We start from the raw sequence: 25,591 nt of genomic DNA, 5'->3' as shown, positions 1-25,591 counted from the left end.
ACCAAGTAGTCAAACTAAGTAATATTCAAAAATAAATAGATCAAAGTACCATAGTTTTGAAGAGATACTAACACACAAAGTAGAGAAACAATTGTCTCCCTGCTCCATTTGAACGTTGATCCATTCGAACGCTAAAACCAAGAATAAAAAAAAAAACTCAAAATTAGATTCTACTTCAATTAGCAAATAGAAAAAATATATATATATATATATATATATATATATATATATATACTATCGAAATTGAAAACCAAAAAAGGATAATCTAGGATTTAAACACAAATATTTCGTTATATATATATATATATAGGAAAATGGTATAACATAAGTAAAATATCTGTTTGTGAGTTTTCATTTATAGTTAAGATATTTTTTACCCAAAACATTGTATAAACATACGTGCGGGATTAATTTTAAACATTGAATTTACTATCCGATTTTTAATATATTTTTTATGTGTAGGGTTATGTTTGTAACCATATTTTTTTGAATGTTGTTAACCTTCATAATTCAAATTCGTACCAGTGTTAGATTTTGTATATATTCAGGGTATATATTCATGTTTCGTATTATGTTCCACAGGTGTCAAAATAAATAATTATTTTTTATATATTCAGGGTATATATTCACTTCAGCTCACCATATGGTTCAAGAACTAAACACGAAACATGAACCATAAAACAGGGTGATACATGTACCCTCAGTTCTTGCCATGACCACACTTGCTTGCACTGTTGCACAACTCGTGTCTTCACAACTACAAAGAAAAATTACATTAAGGTCAAATCCCAAAACTAAAGTTATAAATTAATGAGCAAGAAAATAATTTTACGTATGCTCATTGTGTGAAGATGAAATCAAAGTCGATCCTCATTCCTTCCATGGTTTTTTCTTCCTTACTTTTTATATTAACACCAAAACGTTCATATTTCAAATATTAAAGTTATTGTACACTATCAATAGATTGGTTCAATGAATTTGGGTTGAAGATATCATTTTTTAATCTGAAATATTAAAAATCAATTTATAGCACTAAAACATATGAGGGAGAGAGTATACATAACGTAACAACTATTATTTGATACATTAAGAATCACCGTATAAGAAGTAGCTTAACTCCATAAGACCATAACCCATAGAAATTCCGACTCAAGACCACGACGATTCAAATATGTTCTGGTGTCTGTTTGTATGACTGCACAAACATTAGTCAACATTAGTCATTATCAACAAATAAATATAAATTAAAGATATAATAATTTTGTAGACAAAATGAACAACACGTGAAGAAAATTTTGTTTTTAGAATGCTATAGTAATAGTAAAGAAAATCGTTGAATGGTTTGATGAATAATGAATATTCATTTCTACTACTATATTTATAGTAGAGTTTAGATGGTTAGAATTTTCGAGATAATGCACTGCATTCAAATCACAAAATCTTTTCGAGATAATGACGAATCTAAAATCCACAATTTATTCGCAAACTATGCTATATTTCAAAATACTAAATATTTTATTTACATTATATTTGGCAAATATTATAACTGTTTTTAAAATTTTTGGAAGCAATCAAAATTTTTATTATTATTTCTTCCATCTAATACTAACCATAATTAGTTATTGAAAATTGTATGATTTTGTTATGAAAGTTTTTAAAATAAAAAATAAATGATGATTTGTTATTATTGAGTTATATTAAATTGAATTGTTATTTTCTGAAATATCTATTAATATATTATCAAATCAAGTCAAATCCAAAAAGTTAAATATATAAACTATCCTAAATTTATGTTCAACTTTAATAGTTGTTGCAAATAGGCTTTGATTTTTTAAAAACTTATATTAGAATTAATAGCGAATATTAGAGGGATTGATATTGTTAGTAGTTATGGAATGTCATACAATTACGGAAATCAAATCTAAATATAAATTACCTTATACGCAAATATTTATTTGCCCCACATTATACGCAAATTTAGAGTGTTATATCTCTAATCTGTTTGGCTCATCGTTTAATATCGTTCATATGACAATTGATCGTGATTAAGAGGTTCGAATTTCTAGGATCCGAATATGATAAACCCGGGTCATCCAGGATCCGCGTATCAAGTCAATAGATACTTACCAATTTGCCCTTGTCATTTTTTCTTTTGTTCTCCAAAATTATTCTTTGTAGGAGTATTGTATGGCATACTCTTTTTTTCTTTTTTTATTTTTATTCCAAGTGTGCTAACTAGGTAATATCCCGTGCTAGAGCACCGGATTATATATTTTGTTAGTTAGTTTTTTTTGTAATTTGCATTTTTGTAATGTAGTTTTTTATTTTGACTTATTTTCTTTGTTTATATAGTGTTTATTTGTATATTTGGGGTTATACAGTAAATTGGAAATCCTAATAGAGTAAGTAGTTTGTAGAATGTAGCTTTTCATGAAAACAGACACACCGCAATATTGGATAGTAGTTTTGTAAGAAATTAGACACTCCGCAATATCGGATAATAGTTTTGTAAAAGGATAGACACAGCGCAATATCAGATAGTAGTTTTGTAAGAGAATGAATTTTTCTTTGTTTTGGTTTGTCGTCAAAAGAGGAGAAGTTGCTTGTTAAATTTTAGTCTGAGATATTTCAATGCTTAAGAAACCATTGTATTTATAGTGAGATTAGATATATTTCGGTTATTATTTAGAAGGTAATATTTGATATATCAAATCTCAGCAAAATTGTAAAAAAAACCCAATTTAATTTATAGTTTGATAAAAATACCTGTTTTAACGAGTTTAACTAAAACTTTTTATATATTTTAAAAATTTTAAGAGTAAAAATATTAATATTACTTAAATATTTTATAGACTTTCAATATATTATAATATTTTAAACTTTCGATGGAGTTCAAATATTTATAATAATTTAAACATTCTATAAAAATTTAAATATTTATAATATCTTAAACTTTTTAAAAAAAACGTAAATATATTATTTTATGTTTACTTTTAAAAGTTTAATATGCTCAAATATAGAACCAAATTAAATTGTTAAATTTGGATACCTGATAAATCAAGCTTCCTGCTCATTTGTACTCAAAACATATTAGTCAAATATTTATAGTGATTATCAACCATAATCCAAAATATTTAGTCGATGTGGGATATACAATACACATTTTCTGTAAATTAGTTTACAACTTTACATATATATAATTTCTGTGTTTTTTATTCTTTCCATCTATACTAATCATAATTAATTACTATAATTTCGATAAGAAAATATTAAAAATCTAAACTAAATGATAATTTGTTTTTATTTAATTGTATTAAGTTGATATGTTGTTTCCGTAAATATCTCACAATATAAAAGCAAATCAAATTAGTTTACATATATATATATACAATTCTGTATTTAATCTATTGATTATTTTGGAAGCAACAAAGTCACAATTGATAAATATTAAAGATTTCTCATTATTATTAATATTCGTAATAATTATAGGGATTAAGTATGGTAGTAGTTAATATTTGATATTACTGAAGCCATTAAATACTCTGATACCAGTTTTCTTATTTATAGGGATTATACATATGTTTGGTTGTGTGTTTAACTATTCTTGAATCAAATAATATACTGGATCCAAAAATTACTAATCTGGAGAACAAACAGATCCGCAAATTTCTTTTCTTCTATTTTCGGGTCAGAGAGGATCTGCGTCCCGGCCCGGTTAGTTTTAAGTGATCGACCCAAGGGTATAATGGTCATTTAGATAAATTGAAACTACATGTTAATTTAATTAAATTAAATGATTCTGTAATCATTTTTAATGAAAAACGTACCAAAAGAAAGTTATTGTCCAATTTGAGTCTAATTAGTACTTCAGCTTTAATAGAATAGATAGTTGAAAAAATTAAATAGTTGTTTCCAGAAATATCTCAAAATATATTAGAATATTAAATATATTTACATATATGTAATTTCGAATTTAAGAGTTCGGTTTTTATGGCAACAAATTTAAATATTATTGTTATTTTTAATTTAATTATTATTATTTTTAATTTAATTTCCATAAGCATTAGATATTATTATCTTGTTGATTGAGTTGTTATAGTATAATAATTTCAATTTCAATAAACATGAGAAAATTGCATCCGATTTTTTAGTGTTATATCTTTTAATTTTGGTTCATCTAATACCACTAATATCAATTTGTTTGGCTCCTATTAAATATCAATATGTTTGGATACATGATTTATACATATTCTTATTTTGTTTTCAATGGTATTTCATATAATAATCTTTTAATTTATGTCTATTTATTAAAAATGCTTCCATCTTAATAGTATAGATTAATTAAAAGTTGTATTGAAACATAAACATTTTAAAAATGAATGAATTCACAATTGGAGAGGTTTGATATATCTCTATATTAGTAAAAGACAAGTACAAAATCTTTTCCGGGTCGGATCATTAAAAAAAATTACCCGAAATTAAGACAATCAGATATGGTTAAGAAATATCCAATGTTCAAGAAAGCGCTAGGCGTTAACTAGGCGGTGATCCAACGCCTAGCGCCTAGAACGCCTAATCGGAATCTAGGCGTTTTTAGGCGGTTTAGGCGTTTACACTATAAACTAATATATATTTTATATTATATACATAATTATACAAAATATGTAAAACAATAATAAAAATATTAAATCAAAAACAAAACAATATATAAAAACATTATTTCAATTTATTTTAAACAACAAATTAAACATTTATAATTATGCTTATAGAAAATAAACCTTATAAATTTTATATTTATGAAATTAAAATATTAAAAATACACTAAAATGATGATACTACAATTTTAAGCAGTCAAAGCGGTTGTCTAGGCGGTGCTATAGCGCCTAGCGCCTAGACGGGGCGGATGCGAACGCCTAGAACGCTTTTTCGAACACTGGTCCGAAAACTATTCATGGGTTTTGGGTTATATGTTTTCGTATGTTTTAAAAATATTAAATTAAATGTAAACTTAAATTGATTTTCCTAAAGAAACTACGTATAGTGGTTAATCGAATATTTATGGTGCCTCTAATTTAGGAAACTAACAAAATTAATGTTATTAGAAATTCAAATGATGCTTCAATTTTGGAAAACTATTATAAATTAATATCTGATTACCAAATTGTTCCTAGATTTTAGTCATCTATCGGAAATCTATTAATTTCTATGCTAAACCTAAACTAACAAAATCCAAAAATATCATTTATACAGATATCAAATATTTGTCAAATATCCTATCGCAAGTTTTCACCTAATTGTTAATTTGTTAGTATTCTAATTGATTTCGAAAACATAAATATCATTAACCACTAAAAAAATAACATAACCCAAAAATATTTCCTTATATTATTAGAATTCAATATTAATACAAGCTCAATTTCAATAAGTTAGTTCAAGTAATTACCTTGAAATCCGAAATTACCATTAATATTATAATTATATTTATATAATTATTAGGAAATCACTTAAATCTCTCGACAAGCCAAAACAGTTTTTTCAAGAAGAATTCAATTTACTAACCCTAAAAATCGACACTCATTCCTTAATATATAAAGCAACACATTTGTGGAACAAGACATCAATTGTTTCATTCCAACTTTTCTATGATTTTCTGAAGTTTTTATCTATGATTTTGTTTACTATATTCATGTTCTTTTATCCAATATGATATATATTAATGCTTTTTATTTTTTATTTTACAGGAACATCAAAAACATTGTGAATCTATCAAATAAACTCATAGTTTCTTATGTGATACGGATATGTACAAAATTTCATTCAATATTTTTCTAATTATGATGCAGATTACGACTACAAACCCAATTATAAATTTGATTAATATACTTTTTATTGTTTTTGGACAAATGAATCATTATGAAATTATGAAATTACTATCTTCTTATGTTCATGTATATACATAATTTGACTTAATATAGGAACTATATTGTTTTATTTTCTGCAACTAATATGTTGCTTAAATATATTTAAAGTTTTTGAACAAAAATACTTAAATGTATATATTTTAATTTATATTTTAACCAAATCGTATACATTACATTACAATGCAACAATAATGAAATCATATACATTTTAATATCAAAACTTATTTTTTGAATTTATAAGAATTTCTTTTTTTATCTTAGAATTTATCAATTACTATTATTTGGGAAGCAAAAATAATAATATGTAACTAAAGATCCTAAATATTTAGAAAATTCCATAATATTCATTAATCTATTTTTCTTATTCGCATGGTGAGTAAAATAACTATATATATATATATATATATATATATATATATATATATATCTTTTTGTAAACAATAAATATAATCGAAGATATATATATTTTAAACTAAATATTACGCATACAATATTCCTTAATCATTCTACTCATTATTAATGCAAAATCACTATATTTACTTAGATTATATATATTCTATAAGTTTGTTTTAAGTAAATTATTAATTTACTTTCAAAAAAAAATATTAGGAAACTATCATGTAAACCTATATTCCAATTGTTATTATTTAAAATACTAGGTTTTGAACCCATGCTACGCCTGGGTATATTTGATAAAAACTATATATGATTAGTATTAAGGAAAAAGTTAAATTTAAGATACACAATTTTTTGAAATATAAAAATCAGTTGTGTTATAAAATCAAATCTGATAAAAAAATCATAAATTTAACTCAACATCCAGGCGAGGCAAATTAAACTGATGACCTCACATATCTTAAACCATTTCTTTGACCACCAGAAAAACAAAACAATTTTATCATCATGAATTAACTCGTTTTCATATTTAATTGATCGCTACCACCTATGTTTTCGTGTTTTTATTCGATGTTTTCTTATTTTTCATATTCTTTCTTGTCATTTCTATTGTCAAATTTTGTGGTAATCATCATCATTACTTTTACCGTCTGGTTCTTCGCTATACTATTTTTCTTCTTCATCCTCGTCAACTTCTTCATCCTCGTCAACTTCTTCATTTTCTTCCACTAAAAAACCTTTTTTTTAGACTACCACACAACTTGTTAATCCATCAAACTCCAGGAACAAAATCATTTCTTTTCTCATGAAAATAAAAAATAAGATAAAAATAAAAAATTAATGAAAAAATATAATATTATCTATAAAATCATACACAAAAATGTGTTTTACAGCTCATAAGAAATAAAAAACACAAACGTAGATAAATAAGATAATTTATGTTTTACATAAATATTTATAATATTTTAAACTTTTAAAAGGTTTCGAAATATAAATTTTGAACATTTTAAAAAGTTTCAATATTTATAATATTTTAAACTTTTAAAATTTAAAAATTATAATATTTCAAAACTTTTTAAAAGCTAAGAACTTTTAAAAGTTTCAATCTTTACAATATTTAAACTTTTAAAAAGTTTCAATATTTATAATATTTTAAACTTTTAAAATTTAAAAATTATAATATTTAAAAAAAAATAAAAGCTAAGAACTTTTAAAAGTTTCAATATTTATAATATTAAAACTTTTAAAATTTATAAATATTATAATTTGTTTTTTTGAAACTTTTTAAAGTTTTAGTTTGATCAAATAAAAAACCGGATCAAACCGAATATACTTTTAAACTTGGATGCCTAATAAATCAAGCTTTCCTGCTCATTCGTTGTTGGAAGCATATTAATCTTATTTATACTGGTTATGAACCATTGTCTAAAAATTATCTAGCCGATGTGGGATATTGTGCATAGTTCTTTTATTTCCATAAATTTAAAATTTTCTTTTTTCTAAAAAATTCGGGAAATTTAAAAAATGTTAATGAATGACATATCAAATCCTGATTGGTTGTTTAAAATAATTCTTAATATAGAAAACTCTGGAGATTTTAAAAAATGTTAATTAGTGAAGTGTCTAATCACAATTGGAGATTTAAAATCCTATATGGACGCCTTTAGGAGCTTATAGCTCCTACTTTTTATTATTATAGATTGTTCTTTTTTAAGTAATCTATATTCCAAATTTAAAAGCTAATTGTATACCTCTATTGTAGGGATTTAAGATTTCTATCTATATTAACATTTTTACAACATTTTTTTTAAAGAAAGCTTGGAGTTTGAAAGTATTTACCACCAATGCCATTATCATTAAAACATTTAAAAAAAACTAAAAAAAATTAAAAAAAAAAAATGAAATAAGCAAAAATAAGGTATGTAAATCGGGTAAAAATCCTCTTATCCATCCAAAATTTTTGACTTAATTTTCCTAAATTATCTCCACCTCCAAGCCTAATTGACTCTAATAATATACAATCTTAAAAATACAGAAATCATTTAGATTCCTAAAATATCTTTACTAATCTGTCCTAATAAATATAGATTGTACTAATAAATATAGATTTTTTTTGGGTGCAAACTAATAAATATAGATGAAAACGAGATAGTATATCTAAAATAATATTTTCTATATTTCACTTGGTTTATCATTTTTAATATATTTTAACATCAATTCAACAATTTCAGAATATGATTATTGATATAATTAAAATTAATAAAAGGTTATAAATGTTAAAAATATCATCAAAATGGGTTATATTGCAGAACGAATTATATGGTTAGAAGGTTTACCTTAACATTAGTATAAATTTTTAAAATAGATTAATCCCACACTTGAACGCGGGTTAAATCATCATCTTATTGTTTTGTTAACACCATCAATTTTAGAATATTAGACATATCTAATTAAGTGATTTATTACGATTATGTAAAAACAAATTGTACCATGGGTGAATTAATAATCAAAATTAAATTTTAGAATCTTAAACACTAAACAAAACAAACAATATTAACAGAAAAATAAATACAGTATAACTTAAAAATTTTAGTCATAAAAAGTTATTCTGCGGTATACCGCAGGTTAAAATCTAGTAATATTCTAAAAATTTCTATTGTAACACGCATTTTAGAAAGAAAAAAAAGGAAATCTAAATATTGATATCACTCCTATTTGTAATTTAATTACATATTTTAAAAAGAAATCTAATTTAATTACATATTCTAAAAAGTCTGCTCTTGAAGATAAATTCTTGCAATGCTAGAGCACTCTCGTTTGCTGGACGTCTTCAGCTACTTCGATCGGTAATATTCAGCATTACAAACTTTTGGATTTCTGCTTTTAGACTTCCCAAAGCCTGCATTCGCGAAATTGACCAGCTGTGCTCGGCTTTCTTGTGGTCTGGCCCATCTTTAAAAGCTAAGAAAACTAAGGTAGCATGGACAGAGGTTGTCTCCCTAAGTCTGAGGGTTTTTTGGGGCTTCGTTCATTAAGTGAGGCTAATAATGTGAGTGTCCTGAAGTTGATTTGGAGAATTCTCTCTGCCAAGAGCTCGCTATGGGTTAACTAGGTCCACCGTTACCTCATTCGGAGTGGTTCTTTCTGGTCGGAAAAAGATAATATTGTTGTTGGATCCTGGATATGGAAGAAGCTTCTGAAATACAAGGACCTAGCAAAACAGTTCCACCGCATAGAGGTTTATAATGGCGAGTCCACTTCATTCTGGTTCGATAACTGGAGCTCTTTGGGTCGTCTACATGAGAAAGTTGGGGACCGTGGTTGCTTATCTATGGGAATACCAATCTCAAGTACGGTAGCTCAAGCAATGGACCGACTCGCCGTCGACGAAGTCGGAATGCGTTTCTCAGCTTGATTGAAGATGAAATCCACAAGAAACAACTTTTCCGTGTTCATGATCGACAAGATGTTTCTCTGTGGAAGTGGAAAATTAACATCTATCACAAGAAATTTCGAACGAAGGACACCTGGTTGCACCTCCATGGAACACATTCATTAGTGGAGGAGTCTCGAGTAATTTGGTTCTCTCAAGCTACTCCACGTTTTGCTTTTCTCACTTGGTTGGTGGTGAAAAACAGACTCGCAACAGGGGAACGAATGGTAAACTGGAACATAACTGCTAATACAAGCTGTGTTTTCTGCAATCATCTGGTGGAGACACGAGAGCATCTGTTCTTTCTATGTCCGTTCACACAGCAGCTTTGGGAGTCGTTGGTAAGAAGGATTATCACGGACAAGTACACCATGGATTGGACGCAGGTTATGCATCTACTTATGGGGACAGAGTTGGACAAAACACAATGGTTTCTATTGAATTATACTTTTCAGAATGCTATCCACTCAATTTGGCGGGAGAGAAACGATAGGAGGCATGGGGAACCACACTCATCGGTGGAGAAGATGGTGAAGTTTATCGACAAAAACGTCCGTAACAGGGTCAGCACAATGCCAGATAAGGATGGCACCCTCATTCAGGCTTGGTTGGCATCGAGGTTCCATTGATACTATGGTTTTCTCTTTGTTTAAAAAGCTTTCAAATATGTAAACACTAGTTTGTAAAACTGTTGTAACAAGTTTATTTTTTCTTTGAATATAATTTAACATTAAATTCAAAAAAAAAAAAAAGTCTGCTCTTAGCTAAATATAACTCCTTGCTAAACATCTGACATTTTCTAGCCAAAATTTTCCATTCCCCAAAAACCAATCTCCTAAGGTAAACTTCATATGAACTTATCTTTGCATTTTTTTATGCTACTAATATCCAATTAAGAAGTTTTTAGTTTTATTTTTTACACTTGGAGGAAACTAAAGAGAATCTAAAGAAGAAACCTTTAAAGATCCACAATCAACATAAAAATAAAACCAAACATCTCTTTGATAAATTGTTTTTCCAAATTTGAGTAAATATAAATTAGATTAATAAATTTAGGTAAATGATAAATTGTTTTTCCAAATTTGAGTAAATATAAATTAGATTAATAAATTTAGGTAAATGATAAATTGTTCTTATGGTTTGTCACATCATACATTATGAGTGTGTAACTTTTACAAACGTAACAATTTTTATAATATTTTTATATATTTTTCTATTTCTACTACTAAGATCAAATTGAATTATCTATTCTTTTGTGTTGTTAGAATTTTCTCTAAACTTTTAAATATTTATTTTTATCAAAACGCATTATATTACCATTTACTCACTTTTTTAGTTTAATTACTATTCTTCTATCCAAACTCTCATTACACAATTATATGATATACTGTAATGACTGCAGAAATAAAAATATATCATATTTTAATCTATTAAAACTGTATATATATTAATGAATATTCTCCCGCATTGTAGGGCGGATCCGATCCTAGTTAAAAAATAAATGAAGTCACATTTGGAGAGATTTGATAGATAAATAATAACATAAAAGACTCGTGTCAACGCAAGTAGAAATTTTATTGTAAATAAAACTGAGAAACATAGAAATCCATGTCATCCGTACTTGTCGAGTTCCCCCATATGTTGTTATTACAACGGTCATGATGATCTCTGTGACTAATAATAGCAGTAGCAAAACGGGCTATGCATCGGTCGTCCTCAGAGTAAGTATAAGCTAGCTCTGCTCTTCTGCTGCCTTCACGTTGTCTGGTCTTTATTTCACCTTCAGCCTTAGCCCTCTTTCTTGCTTACTAAATATTTATCTCTCTTCTCTGATCACCATGGGGAATTGTGTGTCATTCCAACTTTCTGTTGATGGTCAAATGCTTATCCGTATCTCTACATTCTTATGTGGTGAAGGTTATATTCGAACCCTCAAGGAGAATCTAAGGGCTCTAGAGAGGGAAATGGAAGATCTCAAAGCTATTCAAAATGTGGTGAAGAACAGGGTAGCCAGAGAGGAGGTGACACGACATCGACAAAGGCTTGAAACTGTCCAGGTATGGCTTACACGTTTCGAAAAGATTGATATAAAGTTCAATAAAATTCTGCTGCAGAGTTTTCTGACATGGAAAATAAAATTCTTCCCATTCTTAAATACAGCTACGATAGCTTGGTGGATGAAAATATCAAGTCGTGTTTCCTGTATTGTGCTCTGTTTCCGGAAGATTTTAACATACAAAAAGAAGAGGTGATAAACTAGATCTATCAGGTAATGAAAACTTGAGTGAACTTCCAGAGCAGATATCAGAGATGGTGTCCTTGCAGTATCTTGACTTGTCATTTACAAGTATAGAGAAACTGCCTGTTGGGTTCCTGGAGTTAAGAAGCTAGTTCACCTGAATTTAGCTTCTACAGAGAGACTTGGTAGTATTAATGGGATATGGAAGCTGTCTAGTTTAAAAATTTTGAAACTACGAAATTCCAAAGCTCATATCGATGTAAGCTTAGTGAAGGAGTTGCAGCTCTTGGAGCATCTACAGGTTCTAACCATAACGATAACGGGGTCAATGAAGTTGGCTTGGGAGCTAATAATAGGCGATGAAAGGTTGGCAAAGTGCATGAACTTGACTGCAGTTAGATAGATATTAATGGTGAGTATGAAGAATCTTAGTGAGCTCTGGGTGGAAAGCAGTCATGTCTCAGAGAGATTGATACAAATATGAAGTTGCCGGGAATGCGAGATGGACAAGTCCATGCATTTGAATCAAAACTGTTTCTAAGCTGGACATGGTTCAAATTAAAATTGTGGAAGCGCTAACGTTGGAATATGGTTTATGTCCAGTTATATGATCGGGATAAAGAAACTTGTATTTGGTGGATCTCTGAGTTCGAGAGCTTAAAAGGAGAATATGACATCTGAGGAATCTGGTTTCAGAGTCAAAATTAGATGAGAGAAGAAGAAGAATGACGAAAAAGTAGTAAATATGTATTATGGGGGAGGAGGAGGGGAGCTACTATTTTGTTTTTTCTAGCCAATCACAAGGCTTTATTTCTTACCCACGCGCACAAAACGCGAGTTGCGCGAGTGCGGCCAATTCCTGTGGGTTCTAACCTCCCAAATCATGCCTATTTCATTCGACGCTCTTCTTTCCAAAATTGACGTCGCGTGACATTTTTTTTTTGGTTTCTTTCTTGTTTTTAAAACCAATTGTAAACCGAACCAAAATCAATTGTAATTTCAAAACCAGTAAAACCAAACCGAAATCAATTGTAATGGTTTGTTTAACTAAACCTAAATCTACTTGACTAACCCGGTGAGGACAGAATCATGTTCGTGCGGCATAGCCTTTGAATCAACCCGGTGGTGGGTAGCTCTTACAAAATATACAAAGGTAGCTCTTAAACCGGTTTTCTTACGGGTCTAAACAGTGAACCAGACTAAACCCAATCTACACCATAAAAAACCATAAACCGGCTACAGATGATGCTTCGCTGTTAAATCTCTGGTTACGTAAGGATGGTTTGCTCTTTTTTAAAACAAAACCATGCTTAATTTATTTATGTTTAAACCGGTCTGGATACTAATAAATAAAGTAAAAAAAGACCAGACAACGTGAAAGGTAAAAAAAAAACACAAGCAAGTGGTGCATGCATCTGTACAAACAAAAGCCAAAATCTACTACTACCGAGCTGTTGGCTGCAATACAGATTCATCAATAGAGACATAATTCTGCGATCCAGCCAGGTCAAGCATTCCCATGTTGAGTGATGACGAATGCGCCGAGCTCCTAGAAAACTCGTCTGATACTCCACCTCTTACGGCCAATGCTTCTTTCTCGATCCTAATCGCGTCTTGTATATCCTTTTGCACCTCGGACATCGAGGGTCTCATGTTCCCGTGAGGTTTCACACACAACAATGCTTTCTCAGCGATCTTCCACATTGACTGGAGACTGTAATCGTCTTCTGCTAGTGCTGGATCGATGATCCCTCTGATGTCCCCGTTGTCTATATGCATCTTGGCCTACAGAAAAAGGTATCAAAGGAATGATCTATACCCAAAAAAAAGAGTAGCCACAACTAAAAAAAAAAGAACTAACCCATTGGACTATGTTCCGGCAGTTGACACCGAAGCTTTCATTTGATATGGCTTCTTGGCCGGACATAAGCTCAAGAAGAATGACTCCGAAGCTATATACATCACTCTTCTCTGTTAACTGCTGCGATATGTAGTACCTTAGATATCGAATTAAAACAAAAATATGTGAGCTCTTGACATTTGGCTAGTTTTGATAAAGACATGTGAAGTAAGTTCTTGGCATTAGTTAAAGTCTAGCTTACTCAGGATCAAGATATCCAACTGTGCCACGGACAATGCTAGAGACATGTGAGGTTCCATCAACTGCGAATTTTGACAATCCAAAATCTGAAACCTTTGCCCTCATGTGTTTATCGATGAGGATGTTACTCGTCTTGAGATCCCTGTGTATGATTGCTGGAACACACCCTGTGTGAAGATACTCGATCCCTACAAAAAACAATCAAAACCAGCAAAATGAAAATACTGAAAGCAGCCTCGGGATCAGAATTCAAGAGCTCTTTCTGTTTTGTTTAGTATGATTCACGGACCTCGGGCTGCATCTTCAGCTATCTCCAGCCGTTTAATCCAGCTGATTCTTCGATCACGGGGTACCACACCTGGAAAAGAATACGGTTGTTTAACATAACATTAAACCAAAAAGCTGCAATACACCATTCCTATCTTAAGATGTAGCTCAAAAAGCTGAATATGTTACCATAAAGATGCTCCTTCAAAGTCCCATTGTGCATGAACTCATACACGAGCATGTTTTTCCCCTCTTCTTGACAATAACCAAGAAACTGCACAAGGTTCCGGTGATGTATCCTTGAGAGTAATGTAACCTGAACAAACCATAATCACTTGGGTTACCTTACCTCTTAAAACAAAAAAAAACAAAAACTCATACTTAGGGGGTATGTTGATATAGTTATATTATTTTTTTACCTCGTTTGCAAACTCTCTCTTTCCCTGATATGAATTATTTGCTAGAACTTTAACAGCAATCTCTTTACCCTCTCTTGTTTTCCCATAGTATACGATTCCAAAACCTCCGGACCCAATTCTCTTCTCAAATTTTTTGGTGGCTTCCTCGATCTCATAAAGTGTGAAGCAATGTGCAGCGTCTCCATGAGCTTCACTCAAGGTAGATGACACTCTTTGAATCGGTAAGGGACGATTCGTCAACTCCGCTAAAATTAGCCCAAGAAAAAAAAAGGTAAGCACATTCATCCAAACACTAGAATCAAGATACACTCTGAAACCGGTATACTATCAGAAGATTAACATACCTGAAGTTTTCCTCATCTTGTTATTCTTCTTGCTTTTGCACATAAAGATGCAAGAAATAATGGTTGCGACTAGCAGAACAGCAGCACCAACTGATGCACCGATGATAACACCGAGCTTCTTCCCTTCATCTCCACTCTTTTCAAGATTAAGGTTCCCAGAAAAGCTGAAAACCACATAAAAAGGAAGAATGCATGAGTGTTATTTGAGCACGTTTAAGATACTCTAGTGAGGAACCATTCAAGCAAAAGCACTTTAAATCCGTAGTTGGATATGAAAAAATACTTACTTTGAGATCACATCTTTGGTAAGGTCTGATGGTATTGTTCCTGATAACAAATTGTTCTGCAGATACCTGGAAACATAAAGCAGGTCAGGTACATAAGAATGCAGTTTCCACCATAAACAAAATATTAATCCTGTTTAAAAAGCTTACAGTTCCTTCAGGTTTGGGAGTTTGGCCAACGAGGAAGGGATCTTTCCGGTTAGTCGGTTGTTCTCAAAGTGTCTGCAAATAGTTCATTATATATTTCTAGTTATATGAAGGCAAGAAAAGAAACTTAAACTTCAAAGAAAGTGATTTTACATTATCTCCAGGATAGGGCACCGAGAGAAATCAGGTATTGGACCCGTAAAAGAATTCCCATCAAGCCATCTACCATTGAAAAAAGTTGCAACGTCAATAACGAGAAACATCAGTTGTATACTCCCAAATTCAAAAGTCTAAAGAATAAGCAACTTACAACTCAACCAATCCAGTCAATTTCACCAGGTCAGAAGGTATATTTCCAGTCAAGTTCATATTCGAAAGCTTGCTGCAGTTATAACAGGAATGACATATAAGCACATACACAAACAACCGATAGCAAAATAAAGATACTAAGATATAATTCCTTACACAGCAACAACCCTTGGTTGTGGATCTGAATTGCATTCCACCCACGACCATGGTGAGGGTGAACATGGGTCTCCGCCTTCTTGAGCCCACTCAGTGGAAGAATAGAGAGATGCCACATTAGCCATAATGGTTGCTGCAACACAAACAATCATCTTAGAATCAAATGTGAAGAAGACACAACACTAAGAGGAAGGGCTAGTTGTTGTGCTCACCGTCTACTGAACCATCGCTTTTCCGCAGATATTTGCTGATCTCCATGGCATTCAGAAGGGGTCCCCTAGAAGAATCAGCCGTTTTGGCAAATCTGAAGTTGAGCACATATGGAAGGGTTATGTTAGGATAGCCAGGTTCATAAACACGGTATGGTCCCAGCGCATTTTCCTTGATGTTAACAATGGCTTTGCTAATGTCAGGCTGATCAGGTAGAACTAATCTAAACTTCCTTGACTCGTCGTCAGCCAAATCCTCGATTTCAGAAAAGTATGTAAATGCCCAACCAGAACCAGGGAAGCCCTCCAGATTAATTCTGTAAGTTAAAGACCCGTTTGTTCCAACCACAGCCGTCTGCATAACCTTCTGAGGCGGTTTCTCATGGACACTGCTTTCAATAGGCAATGTAGTTGACACTCGTGCAGTCCCAGCAGCAACATCCACAAGATAATTAGCCTTTTTTACCAAATCAGATTCCCATATTCTATCATAAGGATCATCCGGGTACCTGCAATACCAACAACTTAGTATTTTCTTAACTAGTCCTGATAAAATCACAATGTTGTTGACAGAACAAACATACATGAACTATTTATACTGACCTCACAGCATCTTCACTTTCAGCACCAAAATTAATCCGAGCTGCAACACTCAGGTAAAACCGGTCTTCAAAGTCGGTGTTATACATTTGACCATTCAACTGCCTAAGCTCAAGGGTAGATATAAACGGCTTCCCAGTAGTGGCATTGGACAAACAAACGCTGACAGTAGGAGTAGAAGCCAGAAACACCAGTTCTGCTGTCTCAATTGTAGAGGTTTCAGAGATGGCAATGGTCGCCCAATGAGTCGCCCCTAGGGAGATATCGAATTTGGGATACACATTGCTGCTGTTGTCGAAATCACCATACAAGAAAGTAGCTCTAAGGAGATATCGATTCCTACTCGTGACATTAAGTGTGTAGCAATACTTTCTTGAATCAGCAGGGAAATGCCTCAAAGTCGTGTACTGAGCTCTTGTTTCGTTAAGGGACGATATCTTAGCTGTTTCTCCGTAAATGAGATGATTATCAGGTGACCATTTAAGTCCAAGCTCATCAGTAAATGGCTCTGCACCTCCACAATCCAAGCTTACAAAACCTGCTCTTACCCAAAAACAAAAATTTGATTTTTGTTATAGAATTCACTTCAAATACCACAAAGACTCAACCTTTTTGCCTACTACAGTCCAACTAAACACACACACAAATCTCAAAACAGCAGAGCTCTTGAGATTTGTTAAAAAAGGCAAAACTTTTCAAAAACCCTTGTAACTAAACTACTGCATCACATAAAACTAGAATCCTAATTCAAGAAAGGAAACAACCAACAAAAAAAGTACTGAGAAACAGTGAATTTACCTGGAGCTTGTGCTGATGAAGTATGGAAAAGACAAGTAGAAGAAACCAGTAGACACAACAAAAGCAGCGAGATTCTCACCATCTCCTACTCAGAGACCCAACACTTGGTAACAGTTTCAACACATAAATGGCGTCACAAAATAAAAGAACCAAAAGAAAAAAAGAAAAAAAAAAAGCAAAATGTGATCCCAGAAAGAAAAAAAAAAAGTGAAAGAAAGCAAAAAAAGAAATGAAAATTCCCAGAAACAGAGTAGTCGAACCTAAAATATAATTACTTTCTCCAGCAGAGAGATCTAAGGAGAGAAAATGGTTTTAACCACAAAACCAAAACCCGAAAAAAGTTATAAAATTTAGGGGAACGTGAGAGAGAAATGAGTGTGTTTCTTCCTCGTTAAGTGTTTGCTTTTTTGCCTGATGTGAGAGAAGAGAGCAGAGAGAAGGAGCTTCAAAGCCAGTGGAGGTAAGTGGTAAAGTTGCAATTGTTGGGTCCATATATTATTATTAACAAGTCCTAGACTCTACTACTTACATCTAAACCGTTCGTATGGCTTTTCACGTTTAATTTAATGGTCCAGATCACTTGTGGTCCACCTTTAGCGTTGTCGTAGTGGATTCTCACACCCCCGCAGTCTCCAGCGAAACGGTGCCATTTTAGTTAATAATGATATTTTCAGGTTTAATTCAATGACATTCTCTTCTATTTCTTGAGAATATTTAATTATTTATAGTTACATCCGCATATTTATCTTTTATGGAAAATTAATATAATTTCATAAAAGATATAAAGTGATTAGAAAATTTGATAAATTTTAGGAAAATTGATATGATTTAAATTCCACCTAAAACTATGAGATTTAGATTTCAAGAACACAGTGAATTTTAATATTTTTTAAAATTTATAATTAAATAACATAAAATTTATAAATTTTATACAAATTATTTAAAATGTTAAGTTGAATACATCTCTTAAATTTAGTAGTATGAATTTTGTATATTTATGATGAAAGTTCTCTCATTGTTATTGTTATTGAAAAGAAAAATACTTAAAAGATAATGAAATCAAGTAGGAAATTTGAAAATTGATGATCACGATAACGTTCTTAAATGATCAAGTTCTAAGATATTAGTATATGCTAAACATAAATCTGGTAATATCTTAACTATATTCGAGATTCTGTTTTTCATCCCTAAATTATTATATTCGAGATTCAGTTAAGTGTTATTCGGAGATACTTTACTTGGTTTTATTTTGCCAATAGAACAGATAAATATTTATTTATTTTTAACATCAATTTTATATTTATATTTAGGCAATAACGTGTACACTATGAAACAAACATAATGAACCCAACGAAAAAAATGAAGTTCCACATTTAATGTCACATAAATATATACCCGGGGGGAAAAATCGTTAAATAAATAAATCGAGTTGTACACATGTGACAGAATTCCCAAAATAAATCCCCCACGTACGCTATGTCTATGTCTTTAGTGTGCATCTACACATGTTACTATATATTTGTTGATATGTTGAATGTAATTAGAGTAAGATACTTGTAATGTGTTGTCAAGAAGAAAAAACGTTAGCGATATTGTACCCCAAACATCTTATCATAATTATAGTGGGAAATTGGTAATTCAAATTGCGTTAACAAAATAAAGTGGAGGATAAAAGTTGTAAAAAGATTAGCTTTAACCTTTAAATAAGATAACTCTATGTTTCAAGTTGCATGGATATAGTCTAGAGATGTTAAACTTTTATTTATTAAAGGTTTAGAGATAAGTTCAAAAAAACAATTAAGATCAAGAGTTCCGCAAAATATCGTTTTTAAATGTTTAATGACAAACAGTTTGATTGATCTAGTCTTGTTAATGAAAATTTATTGTTACAGTACATATTTCTTCGGTCTCCACAACATTTATGTTCATCCGATTTTATTAGTATATAGGGTTTTACAAATTTTCCTAACAAAAGTACTACTATTTTTGTTTTAAAATGATGTTTTAGATGGAAAATACACTTGTAATTTAGAAAATATTTTAGAAAAGAAGTATATCTATGTATAAATATCAAATTGCTATATATATGGCAAAGATAGGAAACGGTCAAGACGTAGAGAAGAAAACATTCTTGGGTTTTGGGAGAGTAGACAAAAACTAGAGATCTGAGTGTTGTTTTACTGTTTTATCGTCTTCCTAAAAACATCTATCGCATCGGCTAATGAGCTTTTGAATCAAATCTCTTCTATTGCTTTATTAAAATGGATTATTCTTCTTCTTTGCCTTTTCCAATATCATCTTCTTTTTTGTTTAGTTTGGTATCTAGTTATCATCAATATGCTTATTTTATTTTATTTTCCTTAAAAGTTATTGTATTTTCTCCTTTGGATCTGTATTAATTTGTATATTTTGTCACGAGACAAAACAACATAACAAGAGTCTTCTCTAGTCTTCTTTACAGCGTGATCGAACATTACATTCCTACCAATTACACCTTTTCTTCACACACACACATATATATATATATATATATACATATCATGTTTGTAATGGATTCTAAACTTCTAAATTCGATTTTGGTATATAAAGTAAAAGAAACTTTAATTCGTTTAATCATTTTAGTTCTTAAATTTTAAAATAAGTTTGTTGTTGTTCTCTTGTAATTTTTGTTAAATTACTTATTAGGGTTCGAAACTTCAAATTGATTATATAATCTTAGTAAAGACTTTAAAGACAAGTCCAGCATTTTTTTTTTCGTCTAAAGACAAGTCCAGCATAAATAGGAATGATCTGTATGGGAAGATGACTAAATGGGTCTTATTATGTGTGGGAGTGTGGAGTTCCTTTATCGCCTCCTTGTGTATCGACTTTAGCAGACTCCAACTTTTTGTATTCATAAAGATAATATTCTCATTATTATCTTTTTTCTCTTATCTGACTTTTTTTTTTTTTTTTTTTTTTTTTTTTTGCCTCATTCTAATCTAAAGTGATGCATCTCAAAAGCACGATCCCGGTGGAGACGTAGTGATTCCCTCCCTGGCCATTTCTAGTTCCAGGCCGTTGCCAATATTTGTCAACATGAACTCAAATTTAACAGCAAATCTTTTTGTCTTTTGAGATAGAATAGAAGTTTTATAATCATAATAAAGTGACAAATGATATTCATGAACGCCAAATGAATGTACATTGGCAACATAAAATTAGAAAATTATAAGAATCATGTGATCAGAGTAGAAAATTAGAAATCAAAACATGGTTTTCGAAGCAAGGCAATTAGAAAATGGTGGGTGGCTTTTAAGTTTTAACAAACCCATCTAGAAAGATAGCCCATCGAGTAAAAGAATAACTAAACTAATTAAGCCCAATAAACTAAGAACTCTACAACGGTACAACCTCTGAGTTCTGACGAATATATAATAATTAATGTTCAAAATTGCGACAGCATGTGGGAGCAGGGTGGATAGAATACTACAAAAGACGACAACTAGTATCCATTTTATCGCAAGGAGTGTATCGATAAATACACAACTTTAAAGTTAAGTAGTTTGTTTTCTTAAACCAAATATATATGATCATACATTCATACATACCATTACGACAAGTAGTCTATTAAAATTTTACGTACGTCTCATTCTCATCTACCACCTACTATATTAAACTAAGAAAAATCTTTAGGGCGTCAATCAATTCTAATCTATTTAGATATGTCCAATCCTATAAACTTTCAACAAGTTTAAAGCTTCTCATTCCACTCTTCGATGGGTGTACAAGTTTATGGACGATAATAATTTGGAGAGCCATCATGAAAAGTTAATTCAAAAAAGAAAAGTCATTCCAGACCATTTCTTTCCGTTGATAAATATACTCGACCGACATAGCAAAGAACACTTAATCACCACATGTTTTGATAATATGAGTAATACATGAAACTCAAATGATTGAACTGGATCCATCTTCTTCCAAACTTCCTTAATTAGTAATATATATGTATTGATATAACTCGATATATGACGTGTACATATTGATTAGGTTTGTGGTGTTGTAAGTTGAGTAAGATTTGGACAGCAAAGAGGAAAGGGGTTTGGTGAAAATGTGAAAGTGGGACCTAATGATGAAGTCTGATCAAGAAGAAAAGAGGGTTTGGTGAGACGAGTGGTGTCCGATGGATCCTCGCGACTATGGTTGTTGTTACCCCTCTTTTCTCCATTTCTCTTTGTTTGTTTGGTGGCCTAATTTTAGTCATTCCCTTTTCTCAATTTTTTTAAAATATATATATATATATATATATATATATATATATATTAGTCATTTCTTAATGTAACTGATGACATCCTAAAAATCCACTAAAATAACAATATTTTCGACCAAATAATTCGCTTAACAAATTTAATTCTGTATATGTGTTCCCTAGAGATATTGTCTTTTCCCGATTACAAATATTCTTTCTTGACGTTTTCTATATATATGTATATAGTTCCATGTAGGAATCCTTAGATATGAAACAAAGTTTCCATGTTTATTTTGTTTGTCCTGGTAAAGAATACGATAAACCATTAACAATATCAATATTATTCGTGGAAGACAATTGTGGCTAGATCAGGCACAAGGAGAAAAATGCATTCATGTAAATAATATATTCATAATTTACTTACATGTGGTTGGTGTCTATATGAAAACCATTCTGATTAGATCAGTCTGATAAATAGCGTATTTAATTATATCGGCCCGCCATGTTCTATAATAAATGTTTTACATGTATATATTGTACTTACTACCTTCTTAAATATTAAAAAATAATAATAATGAAAGCTATACATAAACCAATCTGTTCATTTAAAGACCTTTAACATAAAAAAAAAACAAAGATAAATATCGACTCCAGCTTTTTTCAAACACTAGAAAAAATATTTGTTCTGAAAAGCCTATGATAGAATTCACCATAGCCCATAGGACTTACATATTGTAGCTTAAAAGATTGTAAAATCCACAAACATAACGTAGCTAGGTACGTATGTAGTTAACTCTAGTTAAGGGTATATATATAAATAATAGTTTACTGAAAAAATATTCGTTTAAAAACGATACATTTTAATAAACAAATAAACTATCCTTTTTGAAAAGAAAAAAAAAAAACTCCTTTGAATCATTAATTAATTGATTCTAACGAAGACATAAAGACATTAGTCATATAATTTTTAATTTGTTTTCTCTGGTTTCTCAGAAACTATGAATAATAGAATAGGAAACTGCATTTATGAAAATTAGTTTCTAAAACACTAGTTGAGTCGTGAATCGTAATGACAACTCAACAGTGTAAGGAGATGAAAGCAAAATATCCCAATTTTCATGCATGGAACATACTCTCTCTCTCTATTTTAAATTAATTGACATTTAAGGTTTTTAATTTTCATGTATATTAATGAAACATTATTTTTTTGTAGACACCTGCCCCATCATCAACTAAGGTCTAAGGTATTGGGTTCGTCATTTTTAGCTAAGAAACGAAATCATGAATTGTCATTGTATTTGAACTCTATATATACTGGTTTAATTTTCTCCAATGCAAATTTGGCATGTGATCGGGAGTGGCAAAGCAACGACCAGAAGAAATGTTCAGTCACCTTTATTGGTAATAAAATGGGTAGTGGAGATTATTCCTTAATGAGATCCAAGGAGGAGAATAGAAAACGCCCGACCATAATCACTCGTGGACTCTACTCTACATACATTTTTTACTCTATGTCCGTGTATGCATCTTTATTTGATGATCGGTTTGTTTTTTTTAAAAAAAACTGAAGAATCTGAAAACGCAAGAGCTATTGATATGTATGGAAACTGATGCACAAAGCTGAGTCACAAACTAAGACAGGAGTTCTTTAAAATAAAACTTCTTTATTAGATAATCTGTTTAGTAAAATTACAAGTTTCACTCAATCAATTATCTAATCTCTCATGTTCATGGATCTATACTCAATCCAAAAACCTCTCAAGACAAACCCCTTAGTCCCCTTAAGCGTTATGCTTTCCTACAAGAACCCACATAACCTTAATATCTAAGAATTCTCTTGCTCTTTTTGTGCTCACCTCTACAAAGGCTTAGTCCCCTATTTATACACAATAGGTTGTGGCCATACAAGCTTAAATTCCTATTCTAATCCTAATAGGAATTGCCAAATCTCTTTGCAAATTTCCTTTTCTTTTATGGAATACGAAATTCTTCATCATGTTTCCTTTTCTACTAGAGACTATCTGCTTGTCCTTCATTAATGTCACACTTTCTTGACTGATTTTCTTTGTATCCCTCAATTCAATCTGCAGTGACTTAATAAGTGCACCAAGACGACGCTTCTCTTTTAATAAGGTCTGATTTTCCTTTCCAATCTTAATCAGTGTTTCACGCACCTCCTTGTAACATTCTGTAAATTCATCTACCTGTTCCCCTTCAGATTCAGATTCTGAAACTTCCTCTCCTTCAGTAAATGTAGTGACTCCCAAGAATGCACCAAGCTTATTTAGTTCTATTCCATTATCATTATCTTCCTTTGTATACTTTTATGGAATAGTATATCCCAAACCTCTGTTAAATTTTTTTGTTCTAGTAGAAACTATCTGCTTGTCCTTCATTAATGTCACACTTTCTTGACTGATTTTCTTTGTATCCCTCAATTCAATCTGCAGTGACTTAATAAGTGCACCAAGACGACGCTTCTCTTTTAATAAGGTCTGATTTTCCTTTCCAATCTTAATCAGTGTTTCATGCACCTCCTTGTAACATTCTGTAAATTCATCTACCTGTTCCCCTTCAGATTCAGATTCTGAAACTTCCTCTCCTTCAGTAAATGTAGTGACTCCCAAGAATGCACCAAGCTTATTTAGTTCTATTCCATTATCATTATCTTCCTTTGTATCATCTTCAACTATCAGTTTAGATTTTTCTTTTCTAAGTTTCCGATCATTACCACATTCTAGCTGAGTATGTCCAAAACCTTTGCACATAAAACATTTAATTTCTCTTCTTCTGATTGTAGGACAATTATTCTTATAGTGTCCATATCCTCTGCACTCATGACATTGCATGTATGTCTTCTTGACAGCTTCATCTTTCTCTGGATTATTTTTGATCGAGCTGAACCTCCTCTGACCTAGTTCTTGTTATGCTTCTTTCAACACTCGACTAAATTTTTGGGCCAGCAAACCAATCGAATCTTCTTCTTCTACTTCGTGATTCTCTCTTTCAAGAGCAAAAATATCTCGTCTATTCGCACCTTCCAGTTCCATCTCATGAGCTTGAAGCATACCAACAACTTCTCCAAAACTAAGATTTTCCGTGTTATGAGACACACTCAAAGCAGTCTTGTACGCCATGAACCTTGTAGGCAGACATCTTAGAAATTTTTTCACCAATTTCTTGTCTTTATATTTTTTCCCAAGAGTCAATGCTTCCTGAGCTAAAGAACTTATCTTGGAACTAAAATCAGATATTGACTCATAGCGTTCCATCTTTAGATTTTTAAATCTTGAAGCTAACATGTCTTTTCTTAAACTTTTCACCTTAGTGGTTCCTTCAAAGTGAGTTTGCAAGATATCCCATGCTTCTTTTGCTGTTTCACATCCCTGAATCAGTTCAAACTGGTTTCTTCCAACATTATTGTGAATAGCGGAGAGTGCTCTGGCGTTATATTTTGATTTCTTCAATTCGTCGTTAGTCCAGTCCTTCTCTGGCTTAGCAACTTCCACTCCTGATTCATCCTTGATTTTTGGTTCTTCCCACTTTTCCAATATGGCTTTCCAAGCATATACATCAATGCCTCCTATAACCGCCTTCATCTTTGATTTCCAAAAACCATAGTTTCCATCACCTAATATTACTCTTGAACCGAACTCAAGTCCATGATAGCTCTCCATCTTCTCCACAGGATCTCACCTGTATGTAATCTCACAAGTGCCGCTCTGATACCAATTGATAAC

General features: G+C 31.2%; 1 protein-coding gene across 1 annotated transcript; it reads right to left on the bottom strand.

Moving 5' to 3' along the window:
• Positions 1–13,278: 13,278 nt before the first annotated feature.
• LOC104792488 (putative LRR receptor-like serine/threonine-protein kinase At1g67720) lies at positions 13,279–18,272 on the bottom strand. Its single transcript, XM_010518648.3, has 15 exons — positions 17,624–18,272; positions 16,829–17,363; positions 16,229–16,734; positions 16,017–16,149; positions 15,862–15,933; positions 15,705–15,773; positions 15,555–15,626; positions 15,408–15,473; positions 15,121–15,284; positions 14,777–15,021; positions 14,547–14,673; positions 14,380–14,448; positions 14,092–14,278; positions 13,851–13,986; positions 13,279–13,774 (listed from the first exon to the last, which is right to left on the bottom strand). Exons 1-15 carry the CDS (start codon positions 17,703–17,705, stop codon positions 13,433–13,435), a joined length of 2,805 nt encoding a protein of 934 aa, XP_010516950.2. The 5' UTR covers positions 17,706–18,272; the 3' UTR covers positions 13,279–13,432.
• Positions 18,273–25,591: the final 7,319 nt, after the last annotated feature.

This window comes from Camelina sativa, chromosome 6 (genome assembly GCF_030686135.1).
Source record: "Camelina sativa cultivar CO46 ecotype springtype chromosome 6, ASM3068613v1".
Taxonomy (NCBI): domain Eukaryota; kingdom Viridiplantae; phylum Streptophyta; class Magnoliopsida; order Brassicales; family Brassicaceae; genus Camelina; species Camelina sativa.
Note: the sequence above shows the minus strand (reverse complement) of the source record. Positions and strands in the feature narration are given on the sequence as shown.